Source organism: Lycium barbarum, chromosome 5 (assembly GCF_019175385.1).
Source record: "Lycium barbarum isolate Lr01 chromosome 5, ASM1917538v2, whole genome shotgun sequence".
NCBI classification, from domain to species: Eukaryota; Viridiplantae; Streptophyta; class Magnoliopsida; order Solanales; family Solanaceae; genus Lycium; species Lycium barbarum.
In genome coordinates, this window is record NC_083341.1 from 123,858,495 (window position 1) to 123,885,640 (window position 27,146).

At 33.8% G+C, this 27,146-nt stretch overlaps 2 protein-coding genes and 2 long non-coding RNA genes across 4 annotated transcripts; 1 reads left to right on the plus strand and 3 right to left on the minus strand.

Annotated features, from left to right (window-relative positions):
- Nucleotides 1-335: 335 nt before the first annotated feature.
- Nucleotides 336-2,968, plus strand: LOC132641365 (probable xyloglucan endotransglucosylase/hydrolase protein 33). Its single transcript, XM_060358333.1, has 4 exons — nucleotides 336-616; nucleotides 709-809; nucleotides 1,167-1,375; nucleotides 2,355-2,968. The coding sequence occupies exons 1-4, from the start codon at nucleotides 382-384 to the stop codon at nucleotides 2,773-2,775; spliced, it is 966 nt and encodes a 321-aa protein (XP_060214316.1). The 5' UTR covers nucleotides 336-381; the 3' UTR covers nucleotides 2,776-2,968.
- Nucleotides 2,969-5,715: 2,747 nt separating this feature from the next.
- LOC132641366 (small ribosomal subunit protein uS9) lies at nucleotides 5,716-6,432 on the minus strand. The gene has a single exon (XM_060358334.1). The coding sequence runs from the start codon at nucleotides 6,333-6,335 to the stop codon at nucleotides 5,892-5,894; it is 444 nt and encodes a 147-aa protein (XP_060214317.1). The 5' UTR covers nucleotides 6,336-6,432; the 3' UTR covers nucleotides 5,716-5,891.
- A 3,926-nt stretch (nucleotides 6,433-10,358) lies between these two features.
- LOC132641367 (uncharacterized) lies at nucleotides 10,359-16,284 on the minus strand. Its single transcript, XR_009582829.1, has 3 exons — nucleotides 15,755-16,284; nucleotides 14,922-14,972; nucleotides 10,359-10,765 (listed from the first exon to the last, which is right to left on the minus strand). It is a non-coding gene; the product is annotated as an uncharacterized LOC132641367 (long non-coding RNA).
- Nucleotides 16,285-19,210: 2,926 nt separating this feature from the next.
- LOC132642686 (uncharacterized) lies at nucleotides 19,211-22,594 on the minus strand. The gene is made up of 2 exons (XR_009583301.1): nucleotides 21,873-22,594; nucleotides 19,211-19,542 (listed from the first exon to the last, which is right to left on the minus strand). It is a non-coding gene; the product is annotated as an uncharacterized LOC132642686 (long non-coding RNA).
- Nucleotides 22,595-27,146: the final 4,552 nt, after the last annotated feature.

A 27,146-nucleotide genomic window follows, 5' to 3' on the forward strand; every position in this document is an offset into this window, starting at 1 on the left:
TCTTTCATTTTTAATTAGAAATTTCGGATTCAATCATTAACAAGAAATCACCTATATTACAGAGTGTTTTATCCCTAATATGGAATTTTTCGACGTGAATTTAAATTTAGTCGGACTTCAATATGAATACCGAATACCAAGTGAAGACAAAAAAGATTTTAGACGACAAGGGTTCTTTCCAAAAACATGTCTTTCTCTATAGCACATGAACTTTCAAAATACTGTCCACAATCAACTACAGTATTTAATTGGATTTCTTAGAAGATACATCCAGCTTGCTACAACTAAGCACATTTCATGTTTTTCTTCTTTATTTTTCACGCCATAAATAGCCCATCTTTTGCCCCACATTATCATAAACAAGAAGAAGAAAAAGAGAAAATGGGATTATTTCCTCACGATAAAACAATGGTATTAACAGAGTTCTTGATTTTGTGCATGATCGTTGTTGTTTCATGTCGAGGTCCAGTCTACACACCACCAGAAGTCGAGAAATTAACCGATAAATTTAGCCGATTATCAGTTAATCAGGGTTATAATGTGTTTTATGGAGGTACTAATATTCGTATGACAAACAATGGGTCCAGTGCTGAACTTATCTTAGATAAATCTTCAGGTACACTACAACAATTTCATACAAAAAAAAAATGTTTATACTTGATCATGAAGTATTAACAACCTTTTCCCAATTTCTTGGTCCCTCCACAGGTTCTGGACTGATCTCTAAAGACAAATACTACTATGGTTTCTTCAGTGCTGCACTAAAATTGCCTGCTCACTTTACATCAGGAATCGTAGTTGCCTTTTATGTAAGTTCTCACTCATGCCCCATATAACTTTTTTTATAACTGTGGCGTCTAGGTCAGTTCGCGCCTTAACAAATTATATGGGTACCTACTATCTCTTGCCAGCACAGGTACTAGATAACTCTGTCCATCAAGGCTCGAATATATGGGAAGAAAGTACTAGCCCACTTCATGCATGCCCCATAACTAGTATAATCGCGGTATTAAGCTCTGCATAAAATATGCAGAGTTTAATATCAGAATCAAACTTTGTATTACCAATTATTCATCATTCTCCCCATATAATTGGAAATATGATTAAATCATGATATCCCTTTCATTGAATATTAGGACTAATGCAAGAATTATTTCTTTTCTCAGATGTCAAATTCAGATGTGTTCCCACGCAACCATGATGAAATTGACTTTGAATTGCTTGGGCATGAGAAGAGAAGAGATTGGGTTCTGCAGACTAATCTTTATGGCAATGGAAGTGTTCACACAGGGAGAGAAGAAAAATTCTATCTCTGGTTTGATCCCACACTGGACTTCCATGACTATAGCATCCTTTGGAATGATCATCACATAGTGTAAGTTAGTTGAAATCTACTAGTAATTTTTTTTTTTTTTTTACTTTAGCCCTTAGTGGTGAGTGGTGACCCTGCTAAATAGCAAGTCTCAAATTCTAGGTTAGGTTAAAAAATTTAATTCCCTTTTGAGGTACAAAAAGTGGAATTTGCAGCTAACAATACCTTAGTTTAATATCATTAGAGGTCAAATTCTAGGTTAGGTTAAAAAATTTAATTCCCTTTTGAGGTACAATAAGAGGAATTTGTACCTAACAATCAGTGGCGAACCAGGATTTTTATAAAGGGAGTTCAAAAATATAAAGAAGTAAACACAAAAAGAAGCTAAGGGATTCAACATCTATTATATATACATAAAAAATAATTTTAACCTTGTATATACAGTGTAATTTTTCACCGAAAGGGGTGTCGGAACCCCCTCGACCCAACCTAGCTCCGCCCCTGCTAACAATACCTTAGTTTAATACCATTGGACGTGAATGCGATCTTAGTATAACAGGTTCAACATAACTCAATAATTGTTACGAAGTCACGCATACCGCCAACGAGAACAGTAACTTTCTTTTAAGAAGGAAGTACCCATTTAGGGCATATTAAAAGGATTGAAGTTATCAACATTGACAATATAATATTTTTTACACTACAATTTATAAGGCTATAACAAGTTATTACTCTATTTTCCAGGTTACCATATCAGACTTGCTATAGAAAATTACATGTTATTGTAGATCAACTTAGCTTGATGATGTAAAAAACTTATATACTATCAGCCAACAAAACCTGAACTTTATTTAAAATAGAAGAATATTAAGTGTAATATGAAGTTCAATGGACCAAACAGGGATTTTAGCTTACTGTGCAAAAGCTAGGCCAAGAATACCCCGGACTATTTGCAAAACTATCTTCTTCTACATTTTTTTTTTTCGTTGGCTTTAATTTCTTTGGGTTCAAAGTTTTCACAATTTGTTGCAAACTTTTGCAGATTTCTTGTGGACAATGTGCCAATAAGAGAGGTGGTTCACAACACAGCCATCTCTACTGTCTACCCTTCAAAGCCAATGTCAATTATAGCGACAATATGGGATGGATCAAAATGGGCAACTCATGGAGGAAAATACCCTGTAGACTACAAATATGCACCATTTATAACATCAATGAAAGGAATAGAATTAGAAGGTTGTATAAAGCAACAAAACTCTTCAGCAACTCCTTCATGTTCTAGAAGAAGTACTTCAGGTTTGGACCCTGTTGATGGTGAAGGATTTATGAAATTATCACAACAGCAAATGACAGGGTTGGATTGGGCTAGGAGAAAGCACATGTTTTACTCATATTGTCAAGATACTAAGAGATACAAAGTTCTACCACCGGAGTGCACTGCTAAGGAAAGTATTTGTAACTAGTAAATCTTGATTCTTTGTCTATAACAATAAATTTGGGGTGGTCAATTTTAAGTATTTAGACAAGGGAATTCTAGAGGGATACCTATTGACCAAATTCTTTCTACGATGTAAAAAGAAATTGTTGAGCTGCATTCATAATGTGCTGAAAGATCTAAATTAATGATAATGCAAATGAAAAGATATTACTTTAGAATCTTTTTTCTCCTCTATTTACAGATCGTATAGTTCTTGAGCTGAGGGCCTATTAGAAACAGCCTCTTGATTTCACAAAGGTAGGGGTAAAATCTGCATAAACCCGCCCTGCCCTAACCCCACTTGTGAGAATATACTGGGTATATTATTGTTGTTAGCTTTCATATTGGATAGTTGATGTCACTAGCTCATACGTTCGGTCTTTTAGTATTAAAAATAATGCGGCGTATGCTGTAATTTCAGTCAGGAGCATAAGGTCTTGAAGAACAAGAAATTCATCAGTAAGGTTTAACTGAATTAGCTTGACTTAAAGAGAAGTCCTGTACATGAAGTATCCCACACATGGTCCAAAGAAGGGTTATACCCCAAAAGAGTGTGATGTAGCTTTGACTTAAACTTCAGATGGTTAAGTGGGGATCAACAATAGTTGAACTTTATTTCATAAAATATAGGCCACTATAGGGTTAATATATCATTCTTCAACTATTTCATAACGGGCATATAAACATTAAAATTTCAACTAGTTTGGTAAAAACTCTGTATTGTCCGAATTGTCCAAACTGCTTGGACTAATCACTATACTGTATTATGTAACAATATTACGTCCCACATAAGAATAAAGAACATAGGATATACAATATGTATACATTCCATATCTACTTCGACGACCGTGTATGCATATCGAACTTGATTTTTTTCGTTATAGTTGATCCTGTGAAACTATTTCAAAGAAATCATCTTTTAGCCCGAGGAAGATGTGAACGACAATCAAGAAGAAACACTGGAAGTGCGATACGAACCATCCCATGGCGTGTACAGAATTTAACTCTTATACACAGAAATTTTGAGACAACTTCCCCCTATCCATATTCACACTGGATCGGACTTTTTTTTTTTTTTATGAAGATAGTACTGTCAATTGAAAAAAAGGCATCAGGAAGGTGCCAGATTACAAAAACAAAACCCTATAAGCTTTTGGAGCAAAAAACACACTATATAGTTAACTCCAGTACAAGAGGAGACTACACTAGAACCATGGAGCTAACAAAATCCAAAAGTTCAGACTAGGTCGGACTTCATTTTTTGAAGCTACTAAAATTATCCACGCTTGATTAAATTTCATTCAAAAAGCTACAAAAAAGTCTTAAGAAAGTATGGAAGGGTTTGAATGACATCAATGGACTTGCATGAGTAAAGACGCTTAGTTAACCAAGTAGCTCTTGCCTGGATTTCTTCGGGAGATAAAGAAATGGCAGTGTGCTTTTGGCAGTGAAGATATGGTGCATTTTTATAGAGTGCACCACAGTACGAACAGGAAAAGGAACTGTGTTCCAAAGTGATCCAACAAGAATTGTCAAAGAAATACTCAAGCTACAGATTCTAATCATCAAGAAGCCACAGGAAATAAACTTGCGTGCACAAATCTCAGTTTACAATTCTTAGCATTGTCGCAAAAAAGATGGACAGCAAACACACTTAATGCGTTACAACACGTTACTACAGGAGAAAAAGATATCTAACATCTAAAACTCCAGCAAGCAATATGCTGGAAGAACAAATACTAAGCTACTAACACTTCAATCAGGTTAGAAATCCTTAATAGAACTGCTATCATATAGCAGATCAATCTGCCTAAGTATGGTTGGAAATGAGAACCAGCCAATAGCCTAATAACTGGGAAAGTTGTTCATGAAAGCAAGCCACGGCAAAGAGCTAACTATTCTCCTGAACAGAAGATGGTGGAGCAAATGGTTGTAATGTAATAGGTGCGACATCTGTGTATATGTTTAACTTTTAATATAGCTATTAAACTCAAAGCCAGGAGAAGCAAAAGAGTTTCCTAGAATTAAGCGTAACTGAGACTTTTGTTTCTTACTTCTTGATAACTGAGAGTAACCTATGCTTAGCATTTTCTACTCGTCCTAAGTATAAATAGTAGGAAAGGATAAAACAAGTCATAGCATGAAGGGAAGCTTCTCTTCACCTGAAAACCATGAAATGGTAGCACCACAAACATGCATATGGCAAGTGTAGAACTAAAACAGACAAGAGTATTTACAAGAACTAATAGACAATCAACGACATATACTGTTCAACTCTGTTCAGGTCTCGTATCTGGGGAACTGACATCCGTAATCCAATTTCTCAGTAGAACTATTGAACATCAAGATTTTCAATGTTGCAGGACTGACGACAATGCTTATGCCTAAAGCTTTTATCAACTGGAAAACAAGCAACAATAATGGCAAACTGCATTAACAAAAGTTCTAAAATTGCATGAAAAGAAGAACACATTTCGCCGCATAACATAACACAACACCATTCCAATGTAGAACTACTACATTAAGGCCCATCAAAATCCAAAACTTACTCAGATATCTGTAAATTAACAATAATAATTCCTAACCAAAAACTATAGTCATGATCGCACAACAGTAATAACATCAGTAACACAGATATGGTAGGTCAATAGCCGAAATCTAACGGTAAGATAAAAAGCACATATCACTGCTTAAATAACACAACACCATTTGATTGTAGAACTACATTAAGGTTCATAAATATCTCCCTAACTAGATAACAATAATCCCTAAACCAAAACGATACTCATAATCGCACAGCAGTAATAATAGCAGTAAAACAGATACGGTAAATCGAAAGATTTCTGGAACCTAGATATCGCACCACGACCACCAAACTCTAAATTTGCGTAACATAACAGAAGTTCTAAATTTGCATAACATAACATCACAGAATTTTAAGTTTGCATAACATAACACAGCACCATTTGACTGCAGAACAACTACATTAAGGTTCATAATAAATATCCAAAACTTACTCATATCTCCGTAAATAGATAATACTAATAATCCCTAAACCAAACCCAACACTCATAATCTCACAGCAGTAACAATAGCAAATAATTAACGGTAAGATTTCTGGAACCTAGAACGAGCACCACGACCACCAAACTTCTTAGGCTCACATCTTCTAGGATCAGCAACAAGCAAAGTCCTATCATATCTCACCAAAATATCCTTAATCTCCTTCTTACTCTGTTCATCAACATACTTCTGATAAAACGCAACTAACGCTTTCGCAATACTCTGACGTATGGCATAGATCTGTGATGTATGACCTCCTCCTTTCACACGAATCCGCATGTCTACACCAGCAAAACGGTGTCTCCCTAAAAGGAGTATTGGTTCAACAGCTTTGTAACGGAGGATTTCTGGCTGTACTAGTTCGATTGGAACGCCGTTGATTTTGATTAGACCACGGCCACGCTTGCAGTGTGTTACTGCTACTGCCGTTTTTTTGCGGCCGAAACATTGCACCGATTCCACTGTTGCCGGTGCCGCCTCCATTTTTGCTTGCTTTGGTTTTAGCCATGGAGCTATAAAATGGTACTTTATAAATGTATTATGATTAGGGTTTTGTATTGGAAATGGGCTTTACTTGAATGATGTAGTTAGTCATTTCACCTTTTGGGCCATTAAATTGGTGTTTCTTATGGGATTATTTGCCATTAAATTGGTCTTTGATTTTTGTTCCTCAATGCAAATGATTAAGAGCCTGTTTGGATGGGTTTATGCCTATAAGCTGTTCAAACAATTTATAAGTTAAAAAAAATAAGTTGGAGTAGTTTAACTTATTTTTTTTGACTTATAAGCTATTTTTAGCTTATAAGCTGCTTTAGATAAGCTAAGTCAAATGGGCCCAATTATTTTTTAGAGCTTATTTTAAGCACAAAATGACTTTAAGTTGGTCAGTCAAACACTCAAAAAAACTAAAAACAGCTTATAAGCAACTTATAAGTCAATCCAAACGGGCTCTAAATAAATTTATATTTTTAAAACATAATATTTCATAAATTACGCCTGTCTTGAAGAACTTATATCTTTCTAGACATAAGTTCGATTTGAAAGGAGAAAATTAATGACCAGTCTATTTGAAGGACGAAAATTAAAGACCATACCATTTAAAGTTAAACCGTGCAATTTATTCTTTGATGCACTCATTACTAAGGGTACTTATCGGTCGGTTTGGTTCGGTTCATCAATTTTCAGTTTGTAAATACGCTAAACCAAAAACAAACTGATAAGATATTAGTTATTGGTTTTCGGACTTTGGTCGTTAACGGTTCAGTTTTTGGTTTAACAAATAAGAAAATGCTCCGCTAATTTTATTTTTACTTTCTCTTGTTTTTATTTATTCATATAATATTAATTAGAATAAGTGTGTTTGTTGTAAGTAATTTAGAGATACGGTTTGTATTTAAAAATTAAAATTTAAAGCCACTAATATATTATTAGGGATAAAAAAATATAATTTTAATATAAGCTTATTGAGTTATCGGTTTAATCATTAGCTAAATTCTTAAAACCGGAAACTGAACCGATAACCCAATAAAAAAATTTACAAAACTGTTTACAAACCGTTAATCCAATAACCTGATATCGATAAACCAATAGCATTTTTATTAATTCGGTTTATTGGTTAAGCCGTTTTTTGCATCCCTACTCATTGCAGCTTTTGGGTCCTTGGGGTTTCGTATCTCAAGTCTCTTCTTTCGATCGGATAATGAGAAAACAACCATTTTGAACCGTTAATTAAGCTTTTAGCCAGTGTTTAAAAAATAATTAAATTTTAGTTACTTCTTAATACGAAATACTAGGTGGATATATCCCTATATTAAAATACAAAAACCTTTAAAATATCAAATATACTCCCTCGCAACTTGGAATACAGGCACTTTAAGAATACTTCGGGAGTTAGAATTTAAGGGGTCATTTGGTAGCTGGTTAAGAGACCACTTATTCATGTATTATTCTCTGCATAACTAATACAACGGTTGCTAGCTAGTAAAGAGATACCTTATTCATGTATTAATTTTTACATGTTTATACCGTGTTTGGTAGCTAGTTAGGAAGTAAGTTATTCATGTATAAAATTAGTACGATGTTTGGTTTGCAATTTAGAAACCCGCATAACTAATACATGTATAAGTTATAAGGGAATCTCTATATTATTTTAAGCGGGATAGAAGATGGAATTACTAATACATGAATAAAAAGTTAAAATGACAGTATTACCCTAATTACTTCCCACTTAAATACTTTTCTTTTATAAAAAAGTTTTTTAATATAATATTTTAATATTTTAAATTTAATTGTAAACAAATATGTTAATTTAATAATTATATAATATTTATTAACTTTTAATATAACAAACAAACATTCAAAGAAATAATATATGCATAACTAAACCATGCATAAAGTAAGTCTCGCATAACTAATACCTGCATAACTAACCCAACATAACTAATACCTGCATAACTAAACGTGCGCGTTCTTGACTGGCCAACACTCTACTTCATGCAACAAAGTCAATCCAACCACCACTTCCTAGAATTTACCTTTACATATCAGCGACACATTTTTATCGCATAATACCCAGATGCAAACCTTAATATCACCCACCCCCGCCCCAAATACGACGTACAACATCCTCATTAATCATCCTGTTTCCTTGGATTATGGACCCAAGATACTTGAAACTACCTTTCTTAGATATGATTTGTGCATCGATCTTCACTTCCAGCTCTGTCTCCTGCATCACTGATAATGTCCAAATCGACTCCTTAAAGAGAAATGTACACAGTTGTATGCAATATAATTTACCAAACTATGAGTCGGGGTCGAATCCCATAGGGAACAATAAACTAGGCGATCAAGCAAGCAAGGACTTATCACCAACAAAGCTAAGCCAAACACTTTTTCAATATTTAATTTTTGGTTTAAGAACTAACAAAAAATAAAACTAACTAGAAAGCGGTAAAATGATCAATGGCCAAGCATGAATAGAAGGGGCTCTCACGTAACGATCCAATATATTTCACGATTTATAACTAAGAGAGAGTCTATGTTAATAGATAATGATTTTTAAAATCTCATTGAAAGTCTTACAACCAAATCAATGAATTTCATTCTAAGCTCTTCCAAGTCTTAGAGTGTGATATTAAGCACAACCAATTGAATCTCAAGTTAACTTTCCTGTTCCTATCTCGAGTTATTAGATGAGGTTTAGAGCCTCAAATCCTTGTTAATTAATTTTTTCCAACCTCATTTTTCCTCTTCCGAGCTCAAATCGAAGTAAATGAGTGAGTCCTAAGGTTACTAATCCCTTAAGAAACAATAAAGAATAAGATTAATTAAAGAAACAAGGACACTCTCCAATAGAGATAAAAATTATTCAATACATAAGCATAACAAGAGATTTAATCCAACTTTGCAAATGAATTTTTTCATAAACAAGATTAAAGTGATGGAATAAAACTCTACACACTTAGATATACAATACAAAGCAAGGAATTGAAGAAAGGGTTAAGAAATTTGTCATTGAAGTGCTCCAATCTTCTCCTCCAATGGTGTGGCTGATGATGAACCCTAGCTTCCAAGCTTCAAATATGGCCAACGATGAAAGATATTTTGCCTAAGCTTCACTTAATATTCCCAAATTTCCCAACTCAAAACATGATGAAAACAGTCACTAAATTTCGAAATTGTAGATCTGGCTCGTTTTTGCATTTTTAACCACTTTTTTTCATTTTCTTCAACTTGGCCTCTTTTGACTTGTTTTCCACTTGATTTCTTCCCGATCACTTCTCAATCATATAAAACCTGTAAAATGGAATTAAACAACATTAGATGCACTATTTTCTTAATCAAACATAGCAAAAATTTAAGATTAAACAAGAGATAAATTATCAATCATGTCATTGAACGTGCACTCTTGATACTCTATTTTTTGTCCTGCTTAACCTGAAACCTTTAGACTCTAGGGTCTGTCACCAAACTTTTAGTATATCGGTAACTCTATCGCGTGTCATGTCAATCAGTATTATGTCATGTGTGAATAACATACACCACGATACGGGCACATTGAATATGATGTGTCAATTCATCCATCACTAAGGCAAATATAAACGGGCTATTTCATGATACTTATTTTAACTTATATATTTTATCAATATTGCCCTTATAAGTCATAACATCTATTTTTAAACTTTATCACGAGGTACTATGAGTGAAGTAATTCTTAATACCTAATTGAAACTCTATGAAAAGATTGTAAGGAGTTTGAACCGCCACATTTAAAAATATAAGAATTATTTTAGAAGTACGATTAAAACTCTAGATATTTTTCAAATTCCAAGACATTATGCTTGAGTTTCTTTTGTCAAAGCTTCGAACTCCAACATCGTGTATGTCACGACCCAACCCCGTGGGCCGTGACTAGTGCCCTAACTGGACACCCATACAGACTTGATTACCAGATCGACATATCAAAGACTTATTCAAATTTAACATACGTTATTTATACGGATACTGAGAAACAGACGTCATCTTAAGCGGTCACCTGTAACAGAAATATCATACCAAAAGCCGGCAGGCTGGCGGAATACACATCGCCCGAATATACATACATATACAAACATATGGGTCGTTTTGGCCATAATAGCAAACGGGACCGCTTAAGGCACAAATCACAAACATAATCGAACAAACATGACCCATGACCCACATATATGTCTACAGGCCTCTACAAACCATAACAGAAACATATGACGGGACAGGGCCCCGTCGTACCCCAAATAGTCATATACATACATACATACAGAAATATGTACCATGGAAGATATGTACCAAAAATATGGGCTCCGGATCAAAGGGAGCACTCCGAATAGCAGAATAAGTGTCCTACACTGGCGGGTCACCAGAACGAACGTCTGTACCTGCGGGCATGAAACGCATCCCCCGAAGAAAGGGGGTCAGTACGAAATATGTACTGAGTATGTAAAGCATGAAATACAGTAATCCGAATCATAACTGAAGTGAGAAGTACAGAAAATGGATACAGAATTAGTATGTCGAAACCTGTGCTGAAAATATAAATAATGCAAATAAAAATCATGCATAGGGCTCAGGAACGTGGTCGCCACTCCGACGCTGGCGCCACAACACATCATACGCCAGAAGGTTTCAAATCTCCGTACAATCCCCGAACATATCGTATCATCATAACATATCACAACATCAAAACACATCATATGCCATATCACATCATAACGCCGTATATAAGCGGTACCCGACCCTATGGCGAGGTCTCGGGAACCGTAACACATCATACTGCCAAATATAACATAGTGCGCACGATCACAAAACCGGCCCGGGATCCGGCGAACGATATCATAGTAGTATGCACGAGCGGAGTAATGAGGAAACCATATGCATATAAGTACATAAATAAATTTCAAAACTCGATGGACAAATATATTTACCGACATCTGAAGGCTCAAAAATAAGATTCGGGTCAATCGGAATTAGTATAAGAAAGTTACGAGCTTTTGAAGTACAGAACCTTCTAAAAATATTTCATAAGCCATACTTGGAAATTTAAGTATCATTCATATTAGAAAACTTTCGAACATCATTATGGATCAAATATTCATATTAGGAAATTTTTGAATAACATTATGGATCAAATCAAATTGAGACTTTTGGACCATATTTACGTACCAAAGTATTCATCAAAGACTTTAGTCATCTCGATTTTCTTTCGAACAACATTCAGAAACATAACAACTAGTAGGGCTGTTCACAGTTTTGGTTAAAACCAAAATCAAACCGAAAATTTAACCAAACCGAATAAAATAACTGACATTTGGTTTGGTTTGGTTTTAAATTTGAAAAACCGATAATATTTGGTTTGGTTATGGTTATAGTAAAAAATAACCGAATAAATAACCGAACCAAACCGATAATTATATACATAAAATTTATAATTATTTATATGTATAATATTAGCTTTTCATAAATAATTAAAGATATTTTATACCTTTTAATTATTAATTTAATTTTGGTCTACTTATTTTTAAGGCCCGTGTCTTAAAAGAATATGTCCAACAATCTAAGCCCAACTCTAATAAGTCGTAAGCATAAGGGTTGTTTGTATTTTGAAACCTCTATTTGACTTGTTCTTTTGAATCTAAACTGCGTTGCAAGTTTGGTCCACCTGATTTGCCAATAGCGTGTCTTTCCCTCAATATGCAGCAAAGTTCACCCTTGTGGGCCGTGAGGAAAAAAGAGCTTCATAACAAATTTGAAGAATGTAGAGAGAAAATATTTGAATTGTCACGGCTAGTCATAAACCGAAAAACCGAACCAAACCGAAAATAACCAAACCGGTGGTTATTATTTTACTTGGTTTGGTTATGGTTTTAGACATTTAAAAACCGACTAAATTGGTTTGGTTATGGTTTTAACCAATAACCGACCCAAACCGAACCATGAACACCCCTAACAACTAGAGTCTTCGAATATCACAAATATGTATCAAGCCATATGAAATAGTGTCACACCCCTTTTTTGCGCCACCGCGCTATAAACGCGCAAGTTTTTATTATTAAAGGGTTTTTCCATTTGAAGTGACGGTTTTGAAAAGGGATTATCTTATTTACAGAGTCGCCACTTGGAATTGAGTTTTGGTGTTCCAAGCCACCTTATGAATCCCTAATTAAAAGGAAATGACTCTTTTATTATGGTCTGCGAAAACAGAAGACCGGGTAAGGAATTCTGTTGACCGGGGAGAAGGTGTTAGGCATTCCCCGAGTCCCGTGGTTCTAGCACGGTCGCTTTATCGACTTATACTTAGCTTAAATTAATCTTTGAATATATTATGTATCTGAGCCTTGATTTGCTCGTACTTTTATTGTTGAACCTTTATTGGTCTTAAACCGGATGCGTAACCGCATTCCGAATCTTTTAAGCGTCTCAAAGTAAGATGCATAACTGCATTCTTAGTCGAAACAAAATTAATTGTTAATGAGTTCGGCCAAGGTGCGTAACCGCATCCTTGAGTTATTTAAAGCGTCTCGAAATAAAATGCGTAACCGCATTCTTAATCGAAACAAACGTCTTGAAACGTGCCTAAAGCTCATCTAGCGTTAAAGGCAATTACTTGTCTTTACAATCCGAGACGTAAAAATTATTCAGTTATTATTAATTTTCACTCTTTTGACAACGGGTCTTAAAGTGTGTTCACAAATCTCGCTCCCTTAAAATTATTTTTTTCAACTCTTTTCTTTCATCTTTGCGACGGGATTTGAAATAAATTCGTATCCCATCTTGCTCGGGCTCTCAATTAGTTAGTTAGGCCATTGAAAGTTAATAAATGCTGAAGAAAAATTTGAAATCAAAGCAAATCAAACTAGGCAATCTATAAATGGAATCTAAAGAATATTATTGCCTAATATTTAATATCCAATCATGCAAACTCAAAGGGTCATTCTCAGAATATTAACACTCATTTGCAGGCACCGAAAAGTATCCGATGCAAACAGTAAAATATTTTTATCCCTAAACTTAATTGTTTCCACAAAACAAAGAAAGCATGCTGGGAACCCAAGTCCCTCATATCAAGCCAAAGAAACAAACCTATAACTAACTAAATAACGAACACGATTTCTAAATATTAATCCACGTCGCATGTGTTTTCAACCATTTGCTCGCTTAAATCATAGATCAACAGAGAACGTTTTTAGTCTAAAAAAAGGATTCTTAATTTTTCATGTTTTCAGCCAACTCAACTCTTGCTTTTTAAATCTGAACTCTCATGCTAACAATTAAATTAACAGTGTAAAGAAATTATCAATCCACCTCAAAATGAAGCTAACATGCCAATACATTAAAGGTAGTACTCAAATTCAATTAGCACTAATTACGGAATCTCAAAGAAATGCATTCATTCATGGTAAATTTAAAAGCAAAGGAGTAAAAGATGACCTTTAATGGAGTAAAACCTTCTTCGTTATATTAATAACAGACCCGAGCGATCGGATTACAGAGAAAAAAAAACAAAAGCACGCTGACCCAACTTGAAAATAGGGCTGTTCACCCGAGTTTGACGAACCTCACTGAACCCGAAACTGGTGGTTTGTCGGACTGTTTTGGCTGGGTATCAATGATGTTTTAAGGGCTATTTTTCAATGAGTTTATGGAGCTGTTTTCAGCTGGCTTTTGGAGCTTTTCAATGGGTCTTTTGTGCGGTAAAATGAGGTTCTACATAACTGTCTATGGTAGTGATCAAGGCATGATCTTGTTTTATATTAAATGGTGAATGAGGAACGTGAGAGGAAGTTTTTTCTTTTCTTCGAGTGAGTTGCGGCTGATATGGATGGAAAATCACGTAGAGTCTCTAGGTTTCTATAATTAGATATTTATAGGGTGTCTAGGCTAGGGTTTTGAATGTGTTATTCTTTTTTTGCTTTTTTCAAAATGTCCACATGAATAAAAATATCTTGAAGGATGAAAGGAATATTCCCTTCTCAAAATGAATTGTGCCTTTTTTGTGTGGATAGGGTGAAATTTTGACAAGTGGCGGGCCATTGGTTCCATTTTTATTTTTCTTTTCCATTAAAAGGATATATAAAATACCAAAATAAATATATTAATCAACTATTTTTAAACCAAAACTAAGAAAAAAATTTAAATAAATAGACTAAGGAAAAACCAAAAGATAGAATTAACTTGGAAAAACTAGATTAAAAGAAACCTATTTTTTGTAATTTTTCTTTCTTTTAAACACAAAACTTATGCCTTGAAAATAGCGAATATTTTTTGTCTTTTTTTTTCATTTTCACAAACAAACCTACTAAAAATGAAATAATAGTTATAATCCAAGATTAGACTAAAAAGAAAAATTAATCAATAAGCCAATGAAAACATCCCGGGAGGGTAAAAAATTACGTGTCTACAAATAGCTTATGGAAGTCAAAGATGTTAGTCATCCCAGTGGCTCTAAGAGTAGGATTTTCTTTATAAGCATACATATACATTTTTGTTCATTTCAAAAGGATCATGCCAAAAGAAGGAAAGGTAGGCTTTACATACCTCGATCGCTCGCTAACCAAATCCCGACTCAAGTCTCGGGCTCTCCAATATCTACAATAACGTTATCAATTGCCAAACATTAGCTACAAGTACTTAGAAATCCAATTCTAACTAGTACGTGTTTACAGAAATTTCGGCAGCATCTCCCCTATAAATTCAACATCCCCGAGAATTTAACTCGACCAAATTCATCAACAACCGTACCAACAATACCAACAACCATACCAATAACATCAAGAATCAATTTAAAGCGCGTTCTAATATTATCCCTCTATCTCTACGTAGCTTATCACATTCAATTCAACTACGTATTTTCAAGCCAATATCAACGCTCACATATTCATTACTAATCCAAGATCATTCAAACACAATTCAAGAACGCTTTAAACAATTTGTGCAATATTCAAACAATCCCACTAACACCATATTCCACCCGAAACTTCTACAAATGCAACGAAACTACGACGACGCATTTTCTTCTTTCAAATTCATCAACAACAACAACAATTCACACTTTAGCAACTTCACTTCTATAATTACATAAAAACCATATTAAAATCACATAATTTCCTACAATAACCTACAACCAATTTCCATGCCAACTTGAATCATTAGTCTTTCATTTACGTCACAAAGGCCACAACAACACAACTAACATGCTAAATAAAAATTAATTCATCTTCCTCCACCAATATAAACCACACGGTCACACACACACCACACACCCACACGGCCCACACACAACACACGACATTTCCATGATTTTCATTCAATTCTACTCACTACAACATATATATAAGCCTTCCATAACATAAAAAGGATAGAATTCTTACCTTTTCTAAAATTTTCACTTGCCACTAAAGTGGTTTTCTCGCTTAAATAATTATACCACGTTGAAGAGGGTCTTGAACTTAGAAAGAATTCAAGAAAATTATAATTTTTGGATCCAAGATTGATGGCTCAATTTTTTTTTCTTCTTTCTTCTATGGCCGAATTCCCCTTCTTTTTTTGCTCTAACTTTTGCTTTTCTTGAAAGTTCTAATGGATGACAAATGCTAAGCCCCTCTTTATTTATTTATTTCATGGGTCAAATTTTCCACATGGGCTTGGGCCCTTTTTTTTTTCCATGGCCGGCCACCCACATAGATTGGGCCTCTCCTTTTTTTTTTTTTTTTTTTTGCATTTTCCTAGCCCATTTGCTTTAGTTAATATTTGTAATTCATGAAACTAATTTTTAAAATTTCAATTTTGCCCTTAGCCTTCCTTCATATTTCCGCATCAATATTTTCATGAACAACATATATATATATATATATTAAATAGCATCTAAATATTGTCTTATCTCTTACTAGTCACAATTATTTCAAATTTTTCGAATATGCGAAATACGGGATATAACATCGTATTAAAGCTATTCCGTGTTTAAGCTAGGGATATTTTTGTCTAGATATTATTTCCGCCTTAAAAAGTGATAAAATTTCTCAATCACATTTTAAATAGTGGCTAGATGTAAAATCATACTCCCTCCGGATCAAAAGTGTCTACTTAGCTATTTATACACCCCTTAAGAAAATACTAACTCGTAGGCAAAAATAGGTAATTTCACTAAATTAGCCTAATTAAATAGGTGTTCGGATTTAATCACTTAACACTTAATAAAGGTAATTTTTGAAGAATAAGGTTAATAGTTTCTTGATTTGATAAGTGAATACTCTTTTTGAACAAAAAGAAAAGGGTAAGTTAGACATTTTTTTTTATCCGCACGGAGTAGTAACAAGTGAGGGACAACCAATAATAGTTGTGTGAGGGCACCCTCTACTTTTAACATGTGTTTTTTGTGGATCCCCTGTCAGTACATTCTCTCTTCCTCCTTAATTTCTTGAATTTCCCCATCATTCCAATACGTGCATTTGTCTGTTTAATTTTTTTCTTTCTTTTCTCTAACATCTTTTCTCATTTCTATGTCAGCTCTCTCTCTCACTCACTTGTATTTCCACAACTCTCTTTTTACCCTATCATCCATTGCAGAAAAAAATTGGACTCACACCACTATTTCTCTACCGTTCTCTATTCATACTCCTTTGAACTTTCACAAATTTGCATGGTTGGTTCTTCCCCTTTCATTAATCTTTATACCTCTTAACTAATCAATTAACAAGAAATCTTGTACGTTAAGGTGTTCATGATTCGGTTTAGATCGATTTTTCAATAAAAGAGAACCAAATCAATTAAATCAGTTTTTCAAATATTGAAATCAATCCAAAGCATTTAGGTCGAGTTTTCATCACTTCAATTTTATCGGTGTTTACGGTTAGTTTAATTTTTTGTATATATATATATATATATACACACACACTTCAAACACATTTTATATTTCAGCATAACATTACCAAATTAATTATTTTTAAGAAAAGAAGGAAATCTATATATGCAATCAAGTTATATGCACCTTCCTCCAAAATAGTGTATGCATTGTCCAAGAATTTAGTGATTTTCAAGGAACATAACAAAATAATTACTTAAAATGAATTGTTATTAGTTTGCAAAAATTTAAAGATATTGTTGCGATATACCAAGATATCTGTATAAAATTAAACAGTACTGATGAATTGAATAACTGAAGAACTCAAAGACAAGCTATTTTGAACATGAAACAGATTCTTAGAATTATCAAAATAAATTATTACAAAACAAATTAGAAAATAAATGTAAAGAATTTGTTTGCCGTAAAGAATTTGTTTGCCGTAAATGGAACACCTAAATTTGTTTGCCGTAAAGAATTTGTTTGCCGTAAATGGAAACACCTAAATTATTTGACATGTGTCTTCTGTGGTTCCCCTTGTCATCACACTCTCTCCCTTTCCTCAATTCCCCTCTAATTTTAGGGTGTTTCCTTTTTCGTTCTTTTCTTTTTCTTTCCAATACCTCTTATATTTTTTTTAACTAGTATTAGAACCCGCGCTATGCACGAAAAACACTAAAAAAATTAATCGTCGCAAATTATATTATAATTCATCTGAGCATAATAAATTTAATTATTTTACGGCAAACAAATTCTTTACATTTATTTTCTAATTTGATTTTTAATAATTTATTTTGATAATTCTAAGAATCTATTTCATGTTCAAAATAGCTTGTCTTTGAGTTCTTCAGTTATTCAATTCATCAGTACTGTTTAATTTTATACAGATATCTTGGTATATCACAACAATATCATTAAATTTTTGCAAACTAATAATAATTCATTTAAGTAATTATTTTGTTATGTTCCTTGAAAATCACTAAATTCTTGGACAATGCATACAATATTTTTGAGGAAGGTGCAAAAACTTGATTGCATATATACATTTCCTTCCTTGCCTATATATATATAAAAGAACTGAAATGATGAAAACTCGATCTAAATGCTTTGGTTTGATTTCAATATTTGAAAAATTGATTTAATTGCTTTGGTTCCCTTTTATTAAAAAATCGATTCAAACCGAATCATGAACATCTTAATGTACAAGATTTCTTTTTAATTGATTAGTTAAGAGGTATAAAGATTAATGGAAGGGGAAGAACCAACCAAGCAAATTTGTGCAAGTTCAAAGGAGTATGAATAGAGAACGGTGGAGAAATAGTGGTGTGAGTCCAATTTTTTTCTGCAATGGATGATAGGGGTAAAAGGAGAGATGTGGAAATACAAGTGAGAGAGAGAGAGAGCTGACACAAATTCACGTATTGGAATGATGGGAAAATTCAAGAAATTAAGGAGGGAGAGAGAATATGCTGACAGGGGGACCCACAAAAAACACATGTCAAAAGTAGAGGGTGCCCTCACACAACTATTTTTGGTTGTGCTTCACCCATGGTAAAATATTTCAGAGTGTGCTCACAAGGGGACCCATAGAAAACACATGTCAATAATAGAGGGTGCCTCACGCAACTATTGCTAGTTGTGCCTCACCCGTGGTAAAGTTCTTCAATAATAGCAGATATGGGTCTAAAATTGTAAAGGTACTAAGAATCTTAAAGGCTAAATCCATAAAATTTAAATCTTGAATTTTCCTCCGGCACACCCGCTGTGTCAAGCAACCAACTTTTACGACACATTAGAAATAGGGGGTGTGCAAAAACCGATTTAACGGATAAACTGAACTAATAAATATGCTATCGATTAATCGATATAGTGAAATTACTTATTTTTGCCTACGAGTTAGTATTTTCTTAAGGGGTGTATAAATAGCTAAGTAGACACTTTTGATCCGGAGGGAGTATGATTTTACATCTAGCCACTATTTAAAATGTGATTGAGAAATTTTATCACATACATATACAAACATGTGGGTCGTTTTGGCCATAATAGCAAACGGGACCGCTTAAGGCACAAATCACAAACATAATCGAACAAACATGACCCATGACCCACATATATGTCTACAGGCCTCTACAAACCATAACAGAAACATATGACGGGACAGGCCCCGTCGTACCCCAAATAGTCATATACATACATACATACAGAAATATGTACCATGGAAGATATGTACCAAAAATATGGGCTCCGGATCAAAGGGAGCACTCCGAATAGCAGAATAAGTGTCCTACACTGGCGGGTCACCAGAACGAACGTCTGTACCTGCGGGCATGAAACGCAGCCCCCGAAGAAAGGGGGTCAGTACGAAATATGTACTGAGTATGTAAAGCATGAAATACAGTAATCCGAATCATAACTGAAGTGAGAAGTACAGAAAATGGATACAGAATTAGTATGTCGAAACCTGTGCTGAAAATATAAATAATGCAAATAAAAATCATGCATAGGGCTCAGGAACGTGGTCGCCACTCCGACGCTGGCACCACAACACATCATACGCCAGAAGGTTTCAAATCTCCGTACAATCCCCGAACATATCGTATCATCATAACATATCACAACATCAAAACACATCATATGCCATATCACATCATAACGCCGTATATAAGCGGTACCCGACCCTATGGCGAGGTCTCGGGAACCGTAACACATCATACTGCCGAATATAACATAGTGCGCACGATCACAAAACCGGCCCGGGATCCGGCGAACGATATCATAGTAGTATGCACGAGCGGAGTAGTGAGGAAACCATATGCATATAAGTACATAAATAAATTTCAAAACTCGATGGACAAATATATTTACCGACATCTGAAGGCTCAAAAATAAGATTCGGGTCAATCGGAATTAGTATAAGAAAGTTACGAGCTTTTGAAGTACAGAACCTTCTAAAAATATTTCATAAGCCATACTTGGAAATTTAAGTATCATTCATATTAGAAAACTTTCGAACATCATTATGGATCAAATATTCATATTAGGAAACTTTCGAATAACATTATGGATCAAATCAAATTGAAACTTTTGGACCATATTTACGTACCAAAGTATTCATCAAAGACTTTAGTCATCTCGATTTTCTTTCGAACAACATTCAGAAACATAACAACTAGAGTCTTCGAATATCACAAATATGTATCAAGCCATATGAAATAGTGTCACACCCCTTTTTTTGCGCCACCGCGCTATAAACGCGCAAGTTTTTATTATTAAAGGGTTTTTCCATTTGAAGTGACGGTTTTGAAAAGGGATTATCTTATTTACAGAGTCGCCACTTGGAATTGAGTTTTGGTGTTCCAAGCCACCTTATGAATCCCTAATTAAAAGGAAATGACTCTTTTATTATGATCTGCGAAAACAGAAGACCGGGTAAGGAATTCTGTTGACCGGGGAGAAGGTGTTAGGCATTCCCCGAGTCCCGTGGTTCTAGCACGGTCGCTTTATCGACTTATACTTAGCTTAAATTAATCTTTGAATATATTATGTATCTGAGCCTTGATTTGCTCGTACTTTTATTGTTGAACCTTTATTGGTCTTAAACCGGATGCGTAACCGCATTCCGAATCTTTTAAGCGTCTCAAAGTAAGATGCATAACTGCATTCTTAGTCGAAACAAAATTAATTGTTAATGAGTTCGGCCAAGGTGCGTAACCGCATCCTTGAGTTATTTAAAGCGTCTCGAAATAAGATGCGTAACCGCATTCTTAATCGAAACAAACGTCTTGAAACGTGCCTAAAGCTCATCTAGCGTTAAAAGCAATTACTTGTCTTTACAATCCGAGACGTAAAAATTATTCAGTTATTATTAATTTTCACTCTTTTGACAACGGGTCTTAAAGCGTGTTCACAAATCTCGCTCCCTTAAAATTATTTTTTTCAACTCTTTTCTTTCATCTTTGCGACGGGATTTGAAATAAATTCGTATCCCATCTTGCTCGGGCACTCAATTAGTTAGTTAGGCCATTGAAAGTTAATAAATGCTGAAGAAAAATTTGAAATCAAAGCAAATCAAACTAGGCAATCTATAAATGGAATCTAAAGAATATTATTGCCTAATATTTAATATCCAATCATGCAAACTCAAAGGGTCATTCTCAGAATAGTAACACTCATTTGCAGGCACCGAAAAGTATCCGATGCAAACAGTAAAATATTTTTATCCCTAAACTTAATTGTTTCCACGAAACAAAGAAAGCATGCTGGGAACCCAAGTCCCTCATATCAAGCCAAAGAAACAAACCTATAACTAACTAAATAACGAACACGATTTCTAAATATTAATCCACGTCGCATGTGTTTTCAACCATTTGCTCGCTTAAATCATAGATCAACAGAGAACGTTTTTAGTCTAAAAAAAGGATTCTTAATTTTTCATGTTTTCAGCCAACTCAACTCTTGCTTTTTAAATCTGAACTCTCATGCTAACAATTAAATTAACAGTGTAAAGAAATTATCAATCCACCTCAAAATGAAGCTAACATGCCAATACATTAAAGGTAGTACTCAAATTCAATTAGCACTAATTACGGAATCTCAAAGAAATGCATTCATTCATGGTAAATTTAAAAGCAAAGGAGTAAAAGATGGACCTTTAATGGAGTAAAACCTTCTTCGTTATATTAATAACAGACCCGAGCGTCGGATTACAGAGAAAAAAAAACAAAAGCACGCTGACCCAACTTGAAAATAGGGCTGTTCACCCGAGTTTGACGAACCTCACTGAACCCGAAACTGGTGGTTTGTCGGACTGTTTTGGCTGGGTATCAATGATGTTTTAAGGGCTATTTTTCAATGAGTTTATGGAGCTGTTTTCAGCTGGCTTTTGGAGCTTTTCAATGGGTCTTTTGTGCGGTAAAATGAGGTTCTACATAACTGTCTATGGTAGTGATCAAGGCATGATCTTGTTTTATATTAAATGGTGAATGAGGAACGTGAGAGGAAGTTTTTTCTTTTCTTCGAGTGAGTTGCGGCTGATATGGATGGAAAATCACGTAGAGTCTCTACGTTTCTATAATTAGATATTTATAGGGTGTCTAGGTTAGGGTTTTGAGTGTGTTATTCCTTTTTTGCTTTTCCCAAAATGCCCACATGAATAAAAATATCTTGAAGGATGAAAGGAATATTCCCTTCTCAAAATGAATTGTGCCTTTTTTGTGTGGATAGGGTGAAATTTTGACAAGTGGCGGGCCATTGGTTCCATTTTTATTTTTCTTTTCCATTAAAAGGATATATAAAATACCAAAATAAATATATTAATCAACTATTTTTAAACCAAAACTAAGAAAAAAATTTAAATAAATAGACTAAGGAAAAACCAAAAGATAGAATTAACTTGGAAAAACTAGATTAAAAGAAACCTATTTTTTGTAATTTTTCTTTCTTTTAAACACAAAACTTATGCCTTGAAAATAGAGAATATTTTTTGTCCTTTTTTTTTCATTTTCACAAACAAACCTACTAAAAATGAAATAATAGTTAAAATTCAAGATTAGACTAAAAAGAAAAATTAATCAATAAGCCAATGAAAACATCCCGGGAGAGTAAAAAATTACGTGTCTACAAATAGCTTATGGAAGTCAAAGATGTTAGCCATCCTAGTGGCTCTAAGAGTAGGATTTTCTTTATAAGCATACATATACATTTTTGTTCATTTCAAAAGGATCATGCCAAAAGAAGGAAAGGTAGGCTTTACATACCTCGATCGCTCGCTAACCAAATCCCGACTCAAGTCTCGGGCTCTTCAATATCTACAATAACGTTATCAATTGCCAAACATTAGGTACAAGTACTTAGAAATCCAATTCTAACTAGTACGTGTCTACAGAAATTTCGGCAGCATCTCCCCTATAAATTCAACATCCCCGAGAATTTAACTCGGCCAAATTCATCAACAACCATACCAACAATACCAACAACCATACCAATAACATCAAGAATCAATTTAAAGCGCGTTCTAATATTAGTAACCCTCTATCTCTACGTAGCTTATCACATTCAATTCAACTACGTATTTTCAAGCCAATATCAACGCTCACATATTCATTACTAATCCAAGATCATTCAAACACAATTCAAGAACGCTTTAAACAATTTGTGCAATATTCAAACAATCCCACTAACACCATATTCCACCCGAAACTTCTACAAATGCAACGAAACTACGACGACGCATTTTCTTCTTTCAAATTCATCAACAACAACAACAACAATTCACACTTTAGCAACTTCACTTTCATAATTACATAAAAACCATATTAAAATCACATAATTTCCTACAATAACCTACAACCAATTTCCATGCCAACTTAAACCATTAGTCTTTCATTTACGTCACAAAGGCCACAACAACACAACTAACATGCTAAATAAAAATTAATTCATCTTCCTCCACCAATATAAACCACACGGCCACACACACACCACACACCCACACGGCCCACACACAACACACGACATTTCCATGATTTTCATTCAATTCTACTCACTACAACATATATATAAGCCTTCCATAACATAAAAAGGATAGAATTCTTACCTTTTCTAAAATTTCCACTTGCCACTAAAGTGGTTTTCTCGCTTAAATAATTATACCACGTTGAAGAGGGTCTTGAACTTATTAAGAATTCAAGAAAATTATAATTTTTGGATCCAAGATTGATGGCTCAATTTTTTTTTTTCTTCTTTCTTCTATGGCCGAATTCCCCTTCTTTTTTTGCTCTAACTTTTGCTTTTTTTTGAAAGTTCTAATGGATGACAAATGCTAGGCCCCTCTTTATTTATTTATTTCATGGGTCAAATTTTCCACATGGGCTTGGGCCCTTTTTTTTTTCCCATGGCCGGCCACCCACATAGATTGGGCCTCTCCTTTCTCTTTTTTTTTTTTTTTTTTTTTTCATTTTTCCTAGCCCATTTGCTTTAGTTAATATTTGTAATTCATGAAACTAATTTTCAAAATTCCAATTTTGCCCTTAGCCTTCCTCCATATTTCCGCATCAATATTTTCATGAACAACATATATATATTAAATAGCATCTAAATATTGTCTTATCTCTTACTAGTCACAATAATTTCAAATTTTCCGAATATGCGAAATACGGGATATAACATCGTATTAAAGCTATTCCATGTTTAAGCTAGGGATATTTTTGTCTAGATATTATTTCCGCCTTAAAAAGTGATAAAATTTCTCAATCACATTTTAAATAGTGGCTAGATGTAAAATCATACTCCCTCCGGATCAAAAGTGTCTACTTAGCTATTTATACACCCCTTAAGAAAATACTAACTCGTAGGCAAAAATAGGTAATTTCACTAAATTAGCCTAATTAAATAGGTGTTCGGATTTAATCACTTAACATTTAATAAAGGTAATTTTTGAAGAATAAGGTTAATAGTTTCTTGATTTGATAAGTGAATACTCTTTTTGAACAAAAAGAAAAGGGTAAGTTAGACATTCTTTTTTATCCGCAGGGAGTAGTACCAAGTGAGGGACAACCAATAATAGTTGTGTGAGGGCACCCTCTACTTTTAACATGTGTTTTTTGTGGATCCCCCTGTCAGTACATTCTCTCTTCCATCTTAATTTCTTGAATTTCCCCATCATTCCAATACGTGCATTTGTCTGTTTAATTTTTTTCTTTCTTTTCTCTAACATCTTTTCTCATTTCTATGTCAGCTCTCTCTCTCACTCACTTGTATTTCCACAACTCTCTTTTTACCCTATCATCCATTGCAGAAAAAAATTGGACTCACACCACTATTTCTCTACCGTTCTCTATTCATACTCCTTTGAACTTTCACAAATTTGCATGGTTGGTTCTTCCCCTTTCATTAATCTTTATACCTCTTAACTAATCAATTAACAAGAAATCTTGTACGTTAAGGTGTTCATGATTCGGTTTGGATCGATTTTTCAATAAAAGAGAACCAAATCAATTAAATCAGTTTTTCAAATATTGAAATCAATCCAAAGCATTTAGGTCGAGTTTTCATCACTTCAATTTTATCGGTGTTTTCGGTTAGTTTAATTTTTTGTATATATATATATATATATATATATATATACACGCACACTTCAAACACATTTTATATTTCAGCATAACATTACCAAATTAATTATTTTTAAGAAAAGAAGGAAATCTATATATGCAATCAAGTTATATGCACCTTCCTCCAAAATAGTGTATGCATTGTCCAAGAATTTAGTGATTTTCAAGGAACATAACAAAATAATTACTTAAAATGAATTGTTATTAGTTTGCAAAAATTTAAAGATATTGTTGCGATATACCAAGATATCTGTATAAAATTAAACAGTACTGATGAATTGAATAACTGAAGAACTCAAAGACAAGCTATTTTGAACATGAAACAGATTCTTAGAATTATCAAAATAAATTATTACAAATCAAATTAGAAAATAAATGTAAAGAATTTGTTTGCCGTAAATGGAAACACCTAAATTTGTTTGCCGTAAAGAATTTGTTTGCCGTAAATGGAACACCTAAATTTGTTTGCCGTAAAGAATTTGTTTGCCGTAAATGGAAACACCTAAATTATTTGACATGTGTCTTCTGTGGTTCCCCTTGTCATCACACTCTCTCCCTTTCCTCAATTCCCCTCTAATTTTAGGGTGTTTCCTTTTTCGTTCTTTTCTTTTTCTTTTCAATACCTCTTATATTTTTTTTAACTAGTATTAGAACCCGCGCTATGCACGAAAAACACTAAAAAAATTAATCGTCGCAAATTATATTATAATTCATCTGAGCATAATAAATTTAATTATTTTACGGCAAACAAATTCTTTACATTTATTTTCTAATTTGATTTTTAATAATTTATTTTGATAATTCTAAGAATCTATTTCATGTTCAAAATAGCTTGTCTTTGAGTTCTTCAGTTATTCAATTCATCAGTACTGTTTAATTTTATACAGATATCTTGGTATATCACAACAATATCATTAAATTTTTGCAAACTAATAATAATTCATTTTAAATAATTATTTTGTTATGTTCCTTGAAAATCACTAAATTCTTGGACAATGCATACAATATTTTTGAGGAAGGTGCAAAAACTTGATTGCATATATACATTTCCTTCCTTGCCTATATATATATATATATAAAAGAACTGAAATGATGAAAACTCGACCTAAATGCTTTGGTTTGATTTCAATATTTGAAAAATTGATTTAATTGCTTTGGTTCCCTTTTATTAAAAAATCGATTCAAACCGAATCATGAACATCTTAATGTACAAGATTTCTTTTTAATTGATTAGTTAAGAGGTATAAAGATTAATGGAAGGGGAAGAACCAACCAAGCAAATTTGTGCAAGTTCAAAGGAGTATGAATAGAGAACGGTGGAGAAATAGTGGTGTGAGTCCAATTTTTTTCTGCAATGGATGATAGGGGTAAAAGGAGAGATGTGGAAATACAAGTGAGAGAGAGAGAGAGAGCTGACACAAATTCACGTATTGGAATGATAGGAAAATTCAAGAAATTAAGGAGGGAGAGAGAATATGCTGACAGGGGGACCCACAAAAAACACATGTCAAAAGTAGAGGGTGCCCTCACACAACTATTTTTGGTTGTGCTTCACCCATGGTAAAATATTTCAGAGTGTGCTCACAAGGGGACCCATAGAAAACACATGTCAATAATAGAGGGTGCCTCACGCAACTATTGTTAGTTGTGCCTCACCCGGGGTAAAGTTCTTCAATAATAGCAGATATGGGTCTAAAATTGTAAAGGTACTAAGAATCTTAAAGGCTAAATCCATAAAATTTAAATATTGAATTTTCCTCCGGCACACCCGCTGTGTCAAGCAACCAACTTTTACGACACATTAGAAATAGGAGG

What these genes read in the sequence shown, in the direction of transcription:
- LOC132641365 (XM_060358333.1), top strand. Translation starts at nt 382, where the DNA reads ATGGGATTATTTCCTCACGATAAAACAATGGTATTAACAGAGTTCTTG. An exon ending in TATCTTAGATAAATCTTCAG is followed by an intron (nt 617 to 708) that starts GTACACTACAAC and finishes GTCCCTCCACAG; the next exon opens with GTTCTGGACTGATCTCTAAA. An exon ending in GAATCGTAGTTGCCTTTTAT is followed by an intron (nt 810 to 1,166) that starts GTAAGTTCTCAC and finishes TTCTTTTCTCAG; the next exon opens with ATGTCAAATTCAGATGTGTT.
- LOC132641366 (XM_060358334.1), bottom strand. Translation starts at nt 6,335, where the DNA reads ATGGAGGCGGCACCGGCAACAGTGGAATCGGTGCAATGTTTCGGCCGC.